The 19,512-nt window shown below is 39.7% G+C and overlaps 1 protein-coding gene across 1 annotated transcript in view; it reads right to left on the reverse strand.

Annotated features, from left to right (window-relative positions):
* Nucleotides 1-19,512, reverse strand: part of LOC142098421 (uncharacterized) — a 103,228-nt gene that overhangs the window by 42,914 nt on the left and 40,802 nt on the right. Inside the window, exon 4 of the mRNA XM_075181268.1 lies at nucleotides 14,920-15,234. Coding sequence (XP_075037369.1) covers nucleotides 14,920-15,234 — 315 coding nt within the window. The remainder of the gene's footprint in view (nucleotides 1-14,919; nucleotides 15,235-19,512) is intronic.

Genomic DNA, 19,512 nt, shown 5'->3' on the forward strand with positions numbered 1-19,512 from the left:
CACTCCATGATAGTGCTGAATCTGCAGCTAACCACAGGATGTGATGACATACCATGTCTGTATTGCGCAAGGAACTAGTACATTAAGGCTTCTGCCTTAATTGTCATAATTTCATTGCTTTTTGGAGTTTGAATTTTAGAGTTCCAATACCTTTCTTACACATTAGATGGTGTGTAAGGAACCTTAATCGTACATGTTAAACCGCAAGGTTTTTTGTCTATGGAATATGTTCTTAAACTCCCATTTAGCTCACAGACATATTCGGTGAAATTTGCTTCAATCCCAAATAGTGCCCAACTAAATAAATCTATAATTATAATATAATTAATATAAAATCTAAATATTCTAATCTAAATTTTTCTCATGTAAAGTCTTTCTCATTTTATCACTTCTCAAATCTCTGAAGTAACTTCAAAAATTACTTATTCCAATAGCGTCTCCTTCACAAATAGAGCAAACCTACCTCTAAAGGCTTATAACATTAAACATCTTTTAGGAAAGAATTTCATTTCATTCTAAGGCTTCATTTAGCCCAGTTAGGCTCAATGCATTCAGCTCATGTATCCAAAAAACTTCTTGTGTACACAATCTTTCATACCTATCACCCCTTCTGTCTGTGTTCTGGCTGAATACTGATAAACTATTAATCTCTCCATTGTGATATGCGCTTATGTGACACCTACACCTCAACACATAAATCACATAGCATGTATTACAATTAATAAAGCCTCAGATTTTATAGATTTTACCCGCATGTGCAAATTCTGTACGTTTATTCCCTAAATATATGCAGGTAGTGCATCTAGTGCTTCCACATTCCACAGGCATGTCAGCACTTACTACCGAAGGAACAACTGGGAAATACTAACACGTTCTGCACATGTGTGCAACACTGGAGAGGCCACTACTACAGCTTCTACGTCCAGACAAACGCCGCCCCACGATCTTTCTAGGGGAGGTTAGAAAAACTTACATACAAGCTCCCCCAGGAACGAGTAAATCCCTTTTGATCCTCTTTGGACTGTCCTATATATTGGAACGTATATATTTGCTTAGAAACATACTGTGATATCTAACTTCCTAGGATCCACCTTTCAGACTCTAAAAGTTTGATTTTTTTAAGTGCCATCCTGGCACTACTATAGACTTGGCACAGAATATACTGATTGCCATATATAACTTTCTGTCTATTAGTCTTCACTGACCAACAGATTGCTTGTGGTGCTATCTATGCTCCCCATTTGCAGCATAGAAAATGTAGTGTAACTATTGTGATAAACCATTGCTGTATTGTATTGTGTTCTGGCCAGAACTGCATGTTTTATTGTGTTTAATAAGAAACGCTATACATTGAAAATTAACTAATATTTATATTTTTCCACCGCAACCCCCCTCTTTTTTAGCGCCAGGGAGAGTTTGTTTCTTTATCAATAAGTTATTTCTATTTATACTCAATACATCTTTTAGAGCATTCTCCAATATCTTCTCTGGATATTTCCTTTCTAAAAAATCACTTCTAGTGCTTGTGAACCAAAGGTGTTTTCAGTAGTACAATTCCTTTTAAAACACATAAGTTGTCCTTTATATATGTTTTTTTTCCATGTATAGTAATGTGCACTATTATAGTGGATATAATTGGACAAATCCTCCCTCTTTTAGAAGGTGGAAGTTTCCAAAAGCCCACAGTGTACAGAAATTTAAAGATCCATAATCGTTTTGTGATATCTATATAAAACTTTAAATTATATTCATTAGTATAAGTGAAGTGACAAAGGAACGTGCTTGTGATTTACCACCCCCAAATAATAAATAAATCATCTATGTAACAGCCATAGAGGACCAGGTCTGCACCAAAACCACTTCCAAACATATGGGCCTCCTCAAAGACGCCCATATATAGGTTGGTGTAACTCAGCGTGATCCTTGTCCCCATGGCAGTTCCTAACACCTGTAGATAATATGCATAATTGAACAAAAAATAATTTTGTGATAAAATAAATTGAATGGAATTAACTATAAAGTCACACTGAGTTTCTGATATGGAGTGATCCTCTGATAATATTTTTCAAATCATTAGAATTTCTTTTTCGTGTGGTATATTACTGTATAAGGATTCTAAATCCAAAGTCAGTAAAGCACAGTTTTCTTTCCATTCTAACTCCTTTAACAGATTGAGAAGATTTGTTCAATTATGTATCATTGATTTGAGTTTCACCACATGTGACTGCATATTTTTATGACCATAACAGATTTAATTATTTAGATTGGTTTGTTATTACTTCCTAGATCAGTGCACTGATCAGAATGTATTCCTATTAATCAAGTATTGAGCAATGTTTGTGGTGTTTTAAATAGATATGAGCGCACTCGGATTTCCTGAATCCGAGCCCACCCGAACGTTGCCGATCCGAGACAGATCCGGGTATTGGCGCCAAATGAAAACTTGAAACCGAGGCTCGGAGTCATAATCCAGCTGTCGGATCTTGCGATACTCGGAACCTATAAATTCCCCGCTAGTCGCCGCCATCTTCACTCGGGCATTGATCAGGGTAGAGGGAGGGTGTGTTAGGTGGTCCTCTGTCCTGGTAGATCTCGTGCTGTGCTGTTTAGTTCTGTGCTGTGCTGTGCTTTGCTGTGTTCTGCAGTATCAGTCCAGTGGTGCTGTGTGCTGTGCTCTGTCAATTTTGAGTTCAGTGGTGCAGCTGGGTCCTGTGCTGTGTCCTGTTCAGTCCAGTGGTCCTGTGTCCTGTGCTCTGTGCTTCTAAGGGCATAGTTCTTATTTCCCCAATATTCCCAAGTGTTTAAAATTTTTTAAAAAAGTTATAAAAAAAAAAATACAAAAAACGAATTACATTTTTTTTTTAATTACAACAAAATTTGCAAAACCAATCCTGCAGTATAAGCCCATTGGTACTGCAATATTACCAAGTTCACTGATTCAGCAGTATAAGTCCAGTGGTACTGATATATTACAAAGTTCACTGATTCAGCAGTATAAGTCCAGTGGTACTGCTATTACAAAGTTCACTGATTCAGCAGTATAAGTCCAGTGGTACTGATATATTACAAAGTTCACTGATTCAGCAGTATAAGTCCAGTGGTACTCTCCTGTGCCGCATATAATTTTTAAAGGCTTTGCCGAGTGTGTGTGGCTTAGAGGTACGCTCTCTTGTGCTACATATAATGGAAAACCAAAATTTGGAGTATAAAGTTGGAAAGATCAAGACCCACTTCCTCCTAATGCTGAAGCTGGAGAAAGTGAGGGAGGAGCTGGTAAACCATTGCGATTCCACCAAGCATGTAGCTCTTGTGGATGAAGCCCTTCGTACGTTTTGCCAGGATCCGAGGGTGGTCAGTCTTTTAAAGTCAGAGGAATACATTCTGCCCACCGTTCTCGATCCTCGGTTTAAAGCGTATGTTGTGTCTCTGTTTCCGGCGGACACAATTCTACAGCGGTGCAAAGACCTGCTGGTCAGGAGATTGTCCTCTGAAGAGGACCGTGACATGCCACCAGCTCCACCTTCATTTTCATCACTGTTTGTGCAGTTCCAAAAAAGAGGAACTGCCATTTCTAGTACTACCTTCTTTCTATATTTAAAACAAAAAAACCCTGCCATTTCTAGTACTACCTTCTTTCTTTCTCTATTTAAAACAAAAACAAAAACTGTCATTTCTATTACTACGTTAATTGTTTGTGCAGTCACAAAAAAGAGGAACTGCGCCCTTAACTGCTATGTTGGTTTTAGACGTACATCCGGTGTTCGCCATCTGTTCCCTGGAATTCTGACCAGTTGAGGGTGTATTAATTATATTGTGGCCCCAATATCAAATTGGGTACCGGGGCCACCCCACTATGCAGACCAGATACTTGTTTGGTGGAATTCTGACCAGTTGAGGGTGTATTAATTATATTGTGGCCCGGTATCAAATTGGGTACCAGGGCCACCCCACTAAGCAGTCCAGAATTTTTTTTGGGGGAATTCAGACCCGTGCAGGGTTTTTTATTAATTATATTGTGGTGACCACTCCTCTACGCAGTCCAGATACATTTATTGGTGCGAATCATACAAGTTCAGGGTTTTTAATTTATATTGTGGTGACCACTCCTCTACGCAGTCCAGGTACATTATTCGGTCCGATTCAGACCAGTTGATGGTTTTCTTATTATATTGTGGTGACCACTCCTCTACGCAGTCCAGATACATTTATTGGTGCGATTCATACAAGTTCAGGGTTTTTAATTTATATTGTGGTGACCACTCCTCTATGCAGTCCAGGTACATTATTCGGTGCGATTCAGACCAGTTGATGGTTTTCTTATTATATTGTGGTGACCACTCCTCTACGCAGTCCAGATACATTTATTGGTGCGATTCATACAAGTTCAGGGTTTTTAATTTATATTGTGGGGACCACTCCACTACGCAGTCCAGAAAGATACCTCGTTGCAACGTTTTGGACTAATAACTATATTGTGAGGTGTTCAGAATACACTGTAAATTAGTGGAAATGCTTGTTGTTGAATGTTATTGAGGTTAATAATAGCATAGGAGTGAAAATAAGCCCAAAAACTTGATTTTTGAACTTTTTATGCTTTTTTCAAAAAAAATCCGAATCCAAAACCTTAAATCCGAACCAAAACCTTTCGGCAGGTGTTTTGCGTAACAAATCCGAACCCAAAACATCACGAAAATCCGAATCCAAAACACAAAACACGAGACACCAAAAGTCGCCAGTGCACATCCCTAGTTTTAAATGTAATTTTATAACAAATAAATGTTACTTGTTTTACATATTTTCACAAATTAATTTTTTCATGTAGCGGTGTTTCAACACCCAGCACTTTTTTGTCTACTTTTTATTTTTTTAATTGTTTTGTTGCAACACTGCACTATTTGGTTGTTCACTACCTGCTACTGTGTGCTATTCACTTCACCAGATCAATTTGTGTTAAATGATGCCTGTCTGCCTGTGAGTTCTGTTAATAGTATCCTGGTTGTTCACTGCCTGCTACCTTGTGCTGTCTACTCCACTGGGCAAATGAAAGTCTGATTATCAGTTTACTTTACTAAACCATCAAGGCTGCTCACTACCTCCCAAGATGTTCTCTCCACTCCACCTGGCAATTGTAAATAAAAAACTACTAGTACGCGAGCTTAAGTCCAGGGGGCAACGGAGTACTGTGGAACGTATCTAGTGCCTCAGGAAGAAGATAAAGACTAACATCTTGAGAAGCGGTTCTAGTAGTTGAAGATTACATACACCTTGCTTTTAATACCAACACACTCACCTCAAAACCCATGAAAAAACTAATTCTCTTTTTATCTCTTGGCTATTACAACCTTCTGCTATCTGTACCTCCCCTACCCATTTAACCCTGCTGAAAACTGTCCTAAATGTTATGGTGAGACTGATCTAAATCTTTTGTCACCTCAAATCCACTGCCTCACTCTTCAATTCCCTAAACTGACTCCTCATTATTGGATCCATTTCAATATACTCACCCTCACTTTCAAAGTCATCCCAACCCACCCCCCCCCACATACATCTCTGACCTTACCATGATATATTTTCCCTTGTGGCGCCTAAAAAATAAATGATAATAATAATAATAATATTGCCCTCTTAGTTCTGCATCTGGCCTGCACAATGCCTCCTGTCTGTTCACCACCTCTCACTTCTCCATTTATTGAACTCTCTACCACACAAAACAAGACTTTTCCACAAACTTAAATCTTTCAAGTATACTCTCTATAGCCTATCTTACCCATACTTAACACTACTCCCTCTGGGTATTTTACCAGTTATAGTCCCAATTTCCAATCTGAACTCCACAAGTTCTTATTGTCTCAGGATTGGCCTCACTCTCTGGAATGTAAGTTCTCATGCACAGGACCCTCTCTATCCTATATCTCTCATGTGCACCATCTTCATTATTCCTACTGTTTAATGCTGCAGAGTTTTGTGGCACCTGACACATTAACACTGAAGGTGAAAAACTGTGGAGGAGCTGGGCATAGTAATGGTGTTTCTAGCATGTTGTGTCTTGTTTTACAGATCATAAAAGAAATTAGATTCAATTTGTGGAATTGAAGATTGATGGACAGAGAAGGGCTTTTATGGGGGTCCCTTGCTCTGCTCACTGTCATGGTTACTTTAAACCATACATAAATTTAAGCCAAGCAGTAGAACATTAGGAGAGATAAGAAAAGTTTATCCTATAGCTTTTAGTCTGCTAATGAAGGAGGTGGATGGACGTGGATGTGACCTTTACACGCTAGAAAAGTGTCACCTCTATATATTTTCTCCACACAATGAGATACACATCTAATGTGGGTCATAAGAGTGGAGAGCACCTTCATGTGTGCTGGGCTGACTGTGTGGTGGTCGAGACGGATGGGATTTCCTTCTCTTACCTTGTCCTCCAGACACGAGTCAGGTTCTTTTCTGTTCGGATATCCGGTGGTCAGGAGATAAATACTTCAATGAAAGGGACAAGGATATGTTAAACAACTTGGGTTTATTAAGAATGCAGTAAGGATAATTTTGGTAAGCCACCGCACCACTGACCCCTTCAGCTCAATGGTAATGACAAAATAATCGTTTGATCAACATAGAGCACAATAGCATTTTAACATATAATATACACTTGGAGAGTATAAGGCAGAATAGCGATAACATCTTCAATATCAATAAATCAATTTTTAGGTAAATCACTTAACATTAACATTCATCTAAAACATTTGGTGCACCAATATTATCCCTGGTAACGTTACCATATTTTACACTCAGTCCTGGGCTGACCTGTGCACAAGAATTTTGTAGTACATTAAATCTGTCAGCATGGAGGAAAGCAAGTGGAGGAATCTGTGACAAAAGTGATTTGCAGACCTACTGTACTTTCAACTAGAGTTCCTTCATATGATGGACTTCCAGCAGTTATACCTCTTATCTCTCTCAGCCTGTTCCTGAGGTAGTTAGCAGCTACATGGAAAGATTCAACTCAGATTTCTTATCTCTCGGTCTGTCTTCTTGTCACTCATAAACCTCATCTCTCTCCCTCAGAAGTCTAGAACTTTCCTCTCCCCACTGCCTTCTGGAAGTTCACAGTTATTACAAAAGTTAGTGGACTTGTTGCTATGACACACATTCCTCCTTCCTGCACATCCTCCTGGGTACGTCCTTTTAGTTCAACTGTCAACTGTCATTCCCACTGTGTCTTTCTCAGCCTCTAGCAACCCCTTGTAGCCCTGCATTTTAAAAGCATTTATGTACTTCCTCTGTGCTGTTTAACAGGGTTTTGGGGCACCACAACTGTCCAGGTGCAGCAGTGTAAATGTAACATGTTGCTATGAAGACACTTTATAAATGACCTTCTAAGTTGGCACATTTGTGTGGTGAATTGTGAAGTTCCGGTGATAGAATGTTTGAATTCCGCTGTTTCTTCTCCATTCCACAGAATAGCATTATGAATTCTAGTTGTGAAATTTACGTTTAGCTGAATTAATATAAACAATATGTCAATTCATTCTGATCTGTGGTACAGTTGTGGTATAACAAGGGAGATGTCTGGGTGAAACAAATATGATATGGAAATTAGATGCAGAAGACTTAAGGCCAAATTCCATGTCAAATCATGCATAATTAAGCAATTTTACACATTTCTTCTCTCCAACATGTTACAGCATTATTCTAATTTTTTCTAACTTATAAGAAAAGATAATGTATTATTATTATTATTATTATTATTATTATTATGAATATCCTTTATTTAGAAAGCAACAACATACTATGCAGCCCTGTACATTGAGAGAATTATGAAACAGATAAATAACATACAATGATATGAGACAGAATGTAAAGATGACCCTGCCCAAATGAGAGAGGGGCGAACAAATAATGCATTAGGTAGTGGAATAACAATTGTAACTGCTTATGAGAAAGTCCATGTGGCATCTCTGTAAGAGTTCATCAGCAGAGAGAAAGGGAGGAGAAACACGACCACAGCAAGTGGATATTGTGCAATTGAAATGAGAATGGAGGGTTCTGGACAACAGTAAAGGAGAAGCTTCCATTTGATCAAACGGGGTTTATTATCATTTATTTTATTTTAATGTATTGTACTCACAACTGAAATGCAAGGAGGTTTTAGATTTATAAAATACAATGTAGACAGAATGAAACAGACTTTGGGCATTCTGGTAGTCCCCTCGCCTTTTTGGGTAAATTGTCCTTCTGTCCTGGATGCAGAATATCTGGAAGGAGTCACCAGAACCAGCAATAGATCAAGTGAGAAAACACTTATACTATAGTTTAAAATACAAATCTTCAAACTCAGATTTTTCTCCAGATATAGAGCACATGGGCTTATGGGAGCCTGATCTATGTGGAAAATTAAGGGCCTGTAGCCAAGTTTTGAAACAAAATACTTCATCAGGCATCATCTGCTTATACTGATCATTTCAGTTGTTTTGCTTTAAATATGTGCTGTCTATTCAGCCTATATGTCTAGAGATTTCTTTAACAATCTGGGTATTTTAAGAAATTAATTAAACCTACATTGTTTAAACAAAGTAAATAGGTTAAGTAATGATTTAATTAAACCAGTGTAGTTAATAAAATCACTACAGAATCTTATCCCTTTCTAAATAAATCAGTTCATTCCATGGTGTATGTGAGTCACCTGGTGACCACAATACTGGCGGAGATGATGGTAATCTTATAGGTCGCTCCATTCATATTTATTGAGGCCTTAGTCATGTCCTTCTGTCAGTGGAGGATATCATGCTAACTATAGCTGTCTCCAATGCATCAGGTCAGTGTAAGCATGTTTCTGCACTTATCTTGATTGAAATATTTTATAATCTGGACATTGAAATTGATATGTATTTCCTAGAGCTTAACTTCATTTGTTGCTTGTCCGGTGAAATGATTCTTTCTTTATTTATGAACACATGCAAACATTTCACAAAACATATTCGAACCTGGAACAATTTTTCCCCTAGGTGAAATCAATCTGTGGAATTATAAATGGGCCCCAAGGTGGGGGCTGTGTAGCCTGGTGCGCCTATTGAAACTTACCCAGGGCTGGTGCAAGGTTTCTCGGCGCCCTAAGTAAAGCTTCAGCCTACATCCCCTCCTCCCCCAATTCCCACTTCCTAGCCCCTCACACACTTGACTTCTATAAAATAAAAAGAGTAGCTCTTAACTCCTCCTGGCTGGCTGGGAAGCCTGCATTTCAAATGCACTAATGTCTGATGCAGAATGCTGTCCAGGCTTCACTGCTGCCCAGGAGCAGATGTTGGATTTATATAGGAGAGGCTCCAAATGTTAGATTTCAGAACAAAGCACAGAAAACTTTAAATCACTCACCTGTCACATACTGACATGTTCTCCGCTGTCCATTAGCTTTACTCACACATGCCACCTGCCCATTAGCTATTCTTACACATGCCACCCTCACCCATCAGCTTTGTCACCCATGCCACATCCATTCCACCAGCTTTCACATGCCCCTGCCCTAGACACCCTAGCCAGCTTTTTCACACATGCCCCCCTCCCCAACAGCTTTTCTCTCAAATGGGCACCCTGCCCACCAGCTTTTCTCAAACATACTGCCCTACCAAACAGTTTTTTCTCACATGCCCTCTTGCCCACAAGATTTTAATAATTAACCAGCTTCATGCCCCCTTTGATCCTGTTTTCTCCATCCACCTCTCCCTCATTGTCTCCAGCCCCCCTCTACTTTCCCCAGCCACCTGTCCCCCCTATTTACTCCAGCCACCTCTCCTCCATTTTCTCTAGCCCCCTCTCATCCTGTTTTCTCCAGCCACCTCTCTCCACATTGTCTCCAGTCCCCTCCCATTTTCTGAAGCCCCCTCTAAATGTTTTCTGTAGCCCACTCTGTCCCCCCATTTTCTCCAGTCCCCTCTCCACATTTTCTCTATCCCCATCTGCCCCCATTTTTTCTAGCCCCCTCTCCATGTTTTCTGCAGGCTCCTCTGCCCCCCCATTTTCTTCAGTCCCGCTCCCTCCATTTTCTCTATATTAATATAATTACCCTTTCTTTTCTCTCATCTTCTCCACTTCTTCTTTCTTGTTTTTTAATTGCCTTTTGGAGCCTCTCGGCTCCTCTCCAGTGACAGCATTGTGACGTCACAGCGCTGTCAGGACCAGGCACCAGAGGGATGCTTTACAGGTAAGCACTGGGGAAATAGCGGACGGGCGATTATACCACCCACACCAACTAACAATGTCTCATTTAGATATATTGTTAGTATGGGTACCCGGCCACACTGCCGTCCCCCTAGAGCCCGGCACCCTAGGCAGCTGTCTAAAGGTGATGCTGGCTCTGCACTTACCAACATTGTAATTTTCACAATACTGTTGTGAAATAAATTTGAATCCTGGTGCAAACAGGGTCTGATTTATAGCAGAAGCCAAAAGTGACAGATATGCGCCTACCCATGATACATGTAAGCTAACTGCAGGAGCAAAACATCTTGCAAAATGTTTCAAAGAGACACACAAAGACATTTGTAAGAGAGATTGAAATCTACTGTTTTGAAAGAACCTGTCAGGTGCCGTCTCCGCTCTGACACTAGGTGCAGAAGACGGCCTCCTGTCTTCTTCAACAGTCGTGTCCCACTGCCTAGCAACAGGACGCTTCCTTCTACACTCCGGCCACGCACTATGCATGCATGTGCAGATAGTGAAGTGTGCCATTAATAGGCAACGGGACGCTTTCCTAGTTACCTATCTGACCACCGAAATCTTGTTTCCCAATCAGGGCTTTCCTTCTTCCTTAAATAGCAGCCTCTGGCACCACAAAGGTGTCAAAGTATTGGAATCACTACCTGCTCCAGCACATCCCAGTTGTTCCTGTCTACTGCATCACATTTGGTTTTGACTTAGCTTACCCGTAAACTACTCTTCCGGATTGCGTTTTGGTGCCTTATTGCTCTTCTCTTTTTTGGCTTCTGGCTTACCCTGTCTATGCTCTGCATCACCCCTGTGTATGTTCTACCTGGCTGGCTCTGATCCGGATCTGTTTGACCAGGTCTGTCTACTCCTGTTACTATGCTGGTGACTGTCCCTGAGAACCACAATCTGAACACCCTCTTGCAGTGAAGCCCAAACTCCCTTGCGGGGGTCCCAGGTGAATACCAAGGGTCTGTTAGACTCTGAGTCTCCCTGATCAATTGTGCAAATACCAATTAGTGGACTCTCCTGCTTGTTACGTGACAGTACCTGTCAACATTCTAGCGGTTCAGAAATTATATAAATTGTATTCACTTTTAGTTCTAGTTATGTATTAATTATAATTAATACACAACTAGAACTAAAAGTGAATTATTTATTTAAAACTAGAAGTCATGGAGCTTATATGACCGTAACAGACTGAAAGACCCAAAGAATCCATGGATGATAGAGTAGCAAATTGATTGCAATTAAAAGAAGTGCAATATAATATTTTAGAGGACAGTTGATGAATACTATAAATTAATATTATGCAAATGAGATTTACTTTTATAAATTCTTCATTGTCTATTTAATATTCATTAAATAGAAAACAGTGTTTAAGGGTAAACTGAAAAAACACCTAAAATCTATGGATACAACTTCACAAATAATAGTTTAATGGCATAAAAACTGTGTACACATTATAAAAAGTCAAATCAGAAACTGGTATATAGTAAAAGGGATACAATTCCTTAGAAGCGCTATTCATCAATGCATGCAAATCAACAGGAGAGCTGTGATATAGCAGAAGCAACATTCAGCTAAACGTGGCTGCTAAACTTTAGCACCAGTAAGATAACAGTCAGCCGTTTAAACCAAAGCTGAGCAACCATTTGAATTAATAGTATATGTCTGTAAAAATCAGAGCCTGGATATTAGGAATGGTGGAGCTTATTTATAAAACTTATTTTCAGCTGAATCCGAAGGTTCCAAGAAGTCTGACCATTGTGGGAAGTCCAGAGTCATGAAGCAGTTATCAGTAATACTTCTTTAATGCAGGATGAAAGTATCTTGATGCTTCCTGTGACATATTTTCAAGAACTAAGCAGATTTATCAATCAGTCAATAAAGGGTCATGTGACCGGAATGGACAGAATATATTTTTGGAAAGATTTCTTTATTTATTTAAATACAACAGTAAAGTGGCAACTTCAAAAGTAATTTTATTCCATAGAGACAAGATCCATATTTTGAATTCACAGTTGTGCAATCATCAGAAAAGCATAACCTGTAGTCGTACTTTTTATGTTCAATTGATATAACACATCTAATATATTTTGAAACATATTACAAGGATAAATAATGCAACAACATGTAATTACTATTACATGAACACAATTATACAGGAAAAGACTTAGCATTCAGATAATTTTTTAGTTTATTTTTAAGTTATTTGTTGCCGCACTGGTCAAGTCTATCTGCAATAATGTAAGTCAATCTGAAGTTTGAATACATTTTTCATAGTATTCTAATAGGTGCACGTGGAAATAATTGCAACCTATGATATCAAGTGTCCATCTGTTTCCATTGTGGGAGGAATTGTATTCATACCTTTGTTCTATACTTTGCGCTATCTACCTCTGCATGGCTGGAATATTTGAGCCACCAGATATACCTGTTCCACAGAAGCAAAGTACTAGAATTTGAGCATTTACACTATACTGAGCGATTTACTGCGCACTATTGAGAAATTATGTTGTGTCCGATACATGCTGTCATGTTCTAAAGAGCCAAATATTAACATTACAGTACATAATTGGTTATAGCACAATATCTGTTGATTGGAGTTTTGTTTTGCTGTTCTATATACACATTTAATAATTTGATGTACCAAACAGCAATTGTTTAATATATGTGTTCTTTTAAGTTACAACACTAAATACATCCTTTATTAATAATTGTATTAGTATGTGTGTTTAGGAGTGGATGTCTTTGCTGGGCTTAATGCTGTATATATTTTATGCAGATGGCCATTGAGGATTGGTATTAGGTTCTTAATACTCAGAGCAAAGAACAGGTACAATTGAGTATCATCTGCATAGTAATGGTAGTCATGGTCTGATTTGTTTAACCAGTGGTAGTGTTAGGTTTTCATCTGTCTTGCATTCTACATGTTACTTAGTTCTGCTATGCAATTCAGGTGAGTCTCCCTCTGAGTGCTAATTGGAAGGCTGCCCTTTATAAGTTCTCACCTATCATGCACTCATTGCCAGTGATATTGTTACATGCTAGCTTCCTGGTTCCTGTATCTGTGCACCGTTTGTCTCTGACATGCATTAAGTAGCTCCTGGCTCTGCATTCAGCACTCTCCTGGTTCCTGATATCTGGCTTTGCAACTTATTGTCTCCTTGTTCCTGATACCTGGTGTTGCATCTGAATGCTATTAATATAGCTCTACACAGTATCCTCAGGAATATACTGCAGCAATTATCATTGATCAATCATTGGGACATTCTCAGTATATATTCCTGCACAGCCACAAAGACTGTTATATTTCCGTATTGCCACACTGTTATAATTCTGCAGTGTCACAGAGACAGCATTATATTCCCGTGTATCCCCAGAGACTGTGTTATATTTCTGCATTGATACAAAGATTGGTAGATCCCTACATTACCATAGAGTCTGTGTTATCAACTGGTTTCTGTTGATTACTACAATATCCATTTTATGCTGTGTACTGCAATAAAATCCATATTGTGTTTACTACAACACCATCTTGTATTCCTGTAAATTCCCATCAGGTAGCATCTATACTGCAAATAGCATGGGAGCCCTGTGGAAGTATGCATTACAGGGGCACTGCTGGAGATCAGTCTACTCCTGAAAACTCTCTCTGTGACTTGCCACAGAAATTCTTCTGGTGTTCTATTAGAATCAAATTGTTCACAATATCAAATGCTGCATAAAGGCAGTATTAAGATCAAACAATCGGCTCAGAAGATCATTAGGCACACATACCAGGGCCGTTTCTGTACTATGTTGTCTCCTGAATCCTGACTGGAATGGATCATAAATATTGTGGGTTGATAGAGGGGTGTCATCATCTGTCTGTTCATATCATACTCGTGTTTGCCCAGCGTTTCTTGCATTAAATCATTCTGTGCATGCCCAGATTGTGGGCGCACGCATTTGCGGCTATGTAGACCCGCGTGATTCTGGCACTTAACGCCAGTCTGCTCCTGGAGAGTTGGGGTAGGGGAGGCAAGGGTGTTTAAGTGCAGACTGATGTGTAAGTTTTGCTCTTGCTATGTAGCTATTATTGTAATCCACTTGCATGCTACTGATGCAGAAACGGGTGCATTTTGAGATACATACATCCCTGCATATGGGCAGAAATACGCTCGCTTTCCATGCCCTTTTTAAGAGTAAGTCTAACTCTGCACCAGCCCCTTGTGCATAGACATACAGGTGCAATTCAATTACCAGCACATATAATCCCCTTATTGTCTAAATATTATTTACTATAGACGTGGAGTGATAAGAAGTCTCCATGTCCATTTCACAATGTGAATGACATTTATTCTCTGTACAGCGCTGCAGAATTGTTTGCGCCATATAAAAAATATATGGTGATGATGATGATGTTTATAAAATAGGTTCATTGACTTCTGCTGAAAAAGCACCAACTTTTCCTTCTTGAAAAGAGATACAAAAAAAGTCCACTAGCAGGGTGACCATGTTAAACCAAACAAGATTGGGGAAGTTACCAAGTAATACGAAAAATCCATCTTAATCACATAATCCAACTAACCACAGAATGTTTTTGAGAAAATAATAAAAGTTAGTATACAATTTATAACATCCAATGATGTATTTAATTAAATGGATTGGTTTCAGAGTGGCAAAGCAAAGGTACAACTGATAACTACAGTAAAACACAAGATGATTTTTTACTTTCCAAGTTTCTTTCAAATGCCTCATTCTTCTTCTTCAATTCATTCTCATATATATAATTAAGAACAAATTTCTTCCGTTTCTTTCTTTCCGCTTCTGGATCTATAGGATGTTCTAGTCGGAATGTAACATCTTTAATCACTTCAATGAAAAACTCCAGAATATTCTCATGTTTTCCTCTTGTCTTTAAGTGATCTTCTGGGGTGAAACATTCAATAGGCATAATCTGTTTCACTCCCATGTTCTCAAACTTTTTCTTCACATCATTAAAATTTAAGTGTGTCCTATGGGTAAGGACGACCATTGGAAATTTACCTGTAGAGACACCATACAGCATAAATGTTACTCTTCATTTACACACACACATATGTATATATAGATTCTATAAACAAACAACTTTAACATGCTTAACATGTCCTATTAAGGTACCTTACACTTACACACCATCTAAAATATAAGATAACTATTGAAACTCTTCCACTCAAACTCCAAATATCAATGAAATTATGACGATTTAGACTAGAGATGGGCGGGCTCGGCTCCCCGAGAACTAAACCCGCCCGAACTTCCGGAATCCGAGTCCTGAGCCGAGTCGGCTCGGTACTCTCCCGCCTGTTCGGAATCCAAAACGAGGCAAAACTTCATTGTGATGTCATTGGATCTCGGATCTTGCGACTTTTAGAATGAATAAATAGCTGCCTCCACAAACATCCAGCACCATTTGAGATAGGGAGAGAGAAGGATTAGGTCGCAGTAATTGGAGGAGTATTTGGAGGAGTAATTAGAGCAGGAAGAGAGTAGTAGGAGGCATTTTTCCTAATTTACACTACAAGTGTTTGGGCTGTCAGATATTCCCCTCTTGTAGAAAAGCTATTTTGCGGTGCTGAAATTATTATATACCAGCACTATATCTTTCTGAATTTGCACTACAAGTGTTTAGGGTCTCATTAAAATGGATTCACAGCAGTCCACATATGAGCAGGAGCAGCAAGCAGCTGCTGCCACCAGTCCTGATGGTAGTCTTCCTTGTACATCATCTGGTAAAGCCTATGTAAAAGTAGATAGCCTTTTGAAGTCAGGGAAAAAATCACACATAAATACACCTTTTACCGTGTTGAAAAGAAAAAGAGCTGTAATAGAGGAAACGTTAACTGCCGATAAAAAAAAAATTGCTAACATGCCATTCTACACATGCAGTGGCAAAGAAAGAATGAGGCCTTCGCCTTTCTCTATTAGTGTGAGATCTAAAAATGTTACTGAGGCTTCTTCCTGTAAGGTCACTTGTGACCAAGCAAGACCAAGAAATTTGGAGTCCAAAAGTGGTGCACAACTACTGTTACGTGTGAAAGCCGAGCTGCAAGAAAACAGTAAGGCATTAGCAGAAAATGTATGCTCAGAATCAGAAATGACACTATTCCCTCAGGAGAGTCCATCCACGAGTGGTATGTGTAATCGTGACCATTCTGATAGTGCACCCATAAAGAAGGGCCCTTTCAGCATTTCTGCTGATGTGTGCCTGAACAGCCCGAGTGTAGTCGTTGATACACAATTGAGGATGCCACTTTGGAATAGGAAGAGGATGATGGGGAGATTTGTGAAGCCGATGAGGGCGCTAATGAGGATGTTGATGGGGATGAGGTTGTTTGTGTAAGTCCTGCACTAGTGGAAACAGTTCTTTCACATGACAAGAAGATGGCCATTGTCATGCCTGGGCATAAGTCCTAAAAAGCCACTTCTTATGTGTGGAATTATTTCTACCCAAATCCTGACAACAGTTGTATACCCATTTATAGTGTATGTAAAGCCACAGTCAGTCGAGGGAGGGACCTTAACCATCTTGGAACCACATCCACGTTACGCCATTTGACGAGAGTTCAGGGCAAGGTGTTGGGGAAAGCTGAAAGTTGTGGAAAAAAATAACAAGCACTCCATCATCAGCTAGGATCATTCTGTCACCTACATCCCGACGTCTGCAATCTACACCCACAACACCGTCCTCATCAATATCCTCAGTAGCAATCGGAGTTAGTCCTGCATCCCACTTGGTAAGACTCGATGACTCCTGCACTATAATTGATTCCTCTGAAGAATGTATGAGCGTCAGTCCCACTGCTGTTGCTGTTGCTGCTGCTGGGGGTAAATCTAGTACTTTACAGCAACTAACTGTGAAACAATCTTTTGCTAGAGGAAGCAAATATGACAGCAGTCACCCAGTTGTAAAGTGCATCACAGACGCCATGGCGACATGCTAGTGTTGGATCTGCATCCAATTTCCACAATAAACGCAACTGGTTTTTCATAGTTAATTGATGTTTTGTGTCCCCGTTACAAAATTCCATTGCGACACCATTTTTCACGTAAAGCTATTCCGCAACTGTACCAAAACGTTCGTAAAAATGTACTAATTGTGCTCAAAAACGCCATTCTGCCCACTGTACACTTAACCACAGATATGTGGACAAGTGGAAGTGGGCAAACCAAAGACTATATGACTATGACAGCCCACTGGGTTGGTCATTCGCCTTCACAAGCAGGAACAGCAGCAGCATGTACACCACTACGTAATATTTGTCACAGGCAGGCCACTCTTTCTATCACCGGCTTCACTAACAGGCATACAGCTGATAATTTGTTGCGAAAACTAAGGGATGTCATTGATACATGGCTTATACCACTCGGACTCCCCCCAGGATTTGTTATTCTGATAACGCCAACAATATTGTGCAAGCATTACAGCTGGGTGAATTCCATCACATTCCCTGTTTTGCTCACACAATAAACTTGGTGGTGCAGAGCTTCTTTAGAAATTGCCATGAGGTGCAGGAGATGCTTTCGGTGGCCCGTAAAATTTCAGGACATTTCCGGGATTCTGCCACAGCATGTAGGAGATGGCAGCAGCTCCAAGAACAATTTAACTTGCCCTGCCGCCAACTTAAGCAAGAGGTATTAACAAGGTGGAATTCCACCCTGTACATGCTTCAGAGGATGGAGGAACAGCGCAAAGCCATCCAAGCGTATTGCACAAGCCATGACATTGGGAAAGGAGGGGGTATGTATTTCACTCTTGCACAGTGGGGAATCCTTTCAGTGCTGTGCAAGGTGCTGAAACCATTTGAAGTTGTGACATGTGAGGTCAGTGCAGACTCTGCTAGCTTGAGCCAAGTCATTTCCTTAATTCGACTATTGAAAAAGCAGTTGACAAACTGAAGAAGGAGATGAAAGAAAGCATTTCCGCAAAGTATGTTGGCCTTGTAGATCAAGTACTTAATTTTGCTTCGCAATGATCCAAGAGTTATTCAAATCTTGAACTCGGATCACTATGTTTTGGCGACTGTGCTTGATCCTAGGTTTAAGACCTACATTGATTCTTTGCTTCAAAATGACCGAGATGTGAACATTTGCAAGGAGCTATTGGTCAGCAAGTTGTCCGCTGAACTGAGCCTTGGCTTGACGACGTCTCCTCCTTCAGTTTCTCAGGCAGCTGCTGCTCGGAAAACATTGCACTTTCCAAACAGAAGCAGGGATGACGCAGGGGGCAGACCACAACAGTTTGACATATGGACTGGTTTGAAAGATTTAACCAAAAAATGTGTGACCTCGCCCATAACTCCATCCAATCCTACTATTAACATGCAAAGGATGGTGGAGGATCATTTTCAAGAGTTAATTGATATGGATATGTCAGACAGTCCCTTTCCATACTGTTTAGAAAAACAAGCCATTTGGAAACCCATGTACAAACTTGCTTTGCAATACCTAAGCTGCCCACCCTCCAGTGTGTACTCAGAAAGAGTATTCAGCACAGCCGGGAACCTTGTCAGTAATCGACGTAGGATGTTACTTCCGAAAAATGTGAAAAGATGATGTTTATCAAAATGAACTACATCTTCCACGAGGAAGGCCTTTACCGGCAAATACATCCAAGTACTGACAATTATCTAATGGCGGATTCCAGCGGAGATGAATCAATAGTCTGTGATGATGATGTACACACTGATGAGGGTGAGGATGATGCTGAAGATGATGATGACAACATATTTTTAAAAATGTCACTATAAGTGTAGGGAGTAATCTACCCCCAAAGAGAAAAGTGACTTGGGGCATTTCTATTTAAGGTACAGTTTTTGCAGGCTGCTGTTTTTTCAATTTCACTATAAGTGTAGCGTGTAATCTAGAACCAAACAGAAAAGCTGCTTTGGGCATTTCTATTTATGTTACAGTCTTTGCAGGTTGCTTCTTTTTCTATTTAACTATAAGTGTAGGGTGTAGAATACAGACAGACACCCAATTGCTATGAATTTCAATAGCTCTTTTTAGACCGTTGCCTGCCACCCTGAATTGGTGTGTGTAGCTGTAGAATTAAGAAGGGGCTAGCAGGGATTAAACAGTATTTTTCATCATTTCTAATAATAAGCTTTGGGAATAATATACACCCAAACAGAAAATCTACTTTGGGCATTTCTGTTTTATTGTACAGTCTTTGCTGGCTGCTTCTTTTTCTAAATCAATTTTAATGTATGGGAATAATCTAGACCCTAACAGAAAATCTGCTTTGGGTATTTCTATTGATCGTACAGTCTTTGCAGGCTGTTT

Source organism: Mixophyes fleayi, chromosome 7 (genome assembly GCF_038048845.1).
Source record: "Mixophyes fleayi isolate aMixFle1 chromosome 7, aMixFle1.hap1, whole genome shotgun sequence".
NCBI lineage: Eukaryota > Metazoa > Chordata > Amphibia > Anura > Limnodynastidae > Mixophyes > Mixophyes fleayi.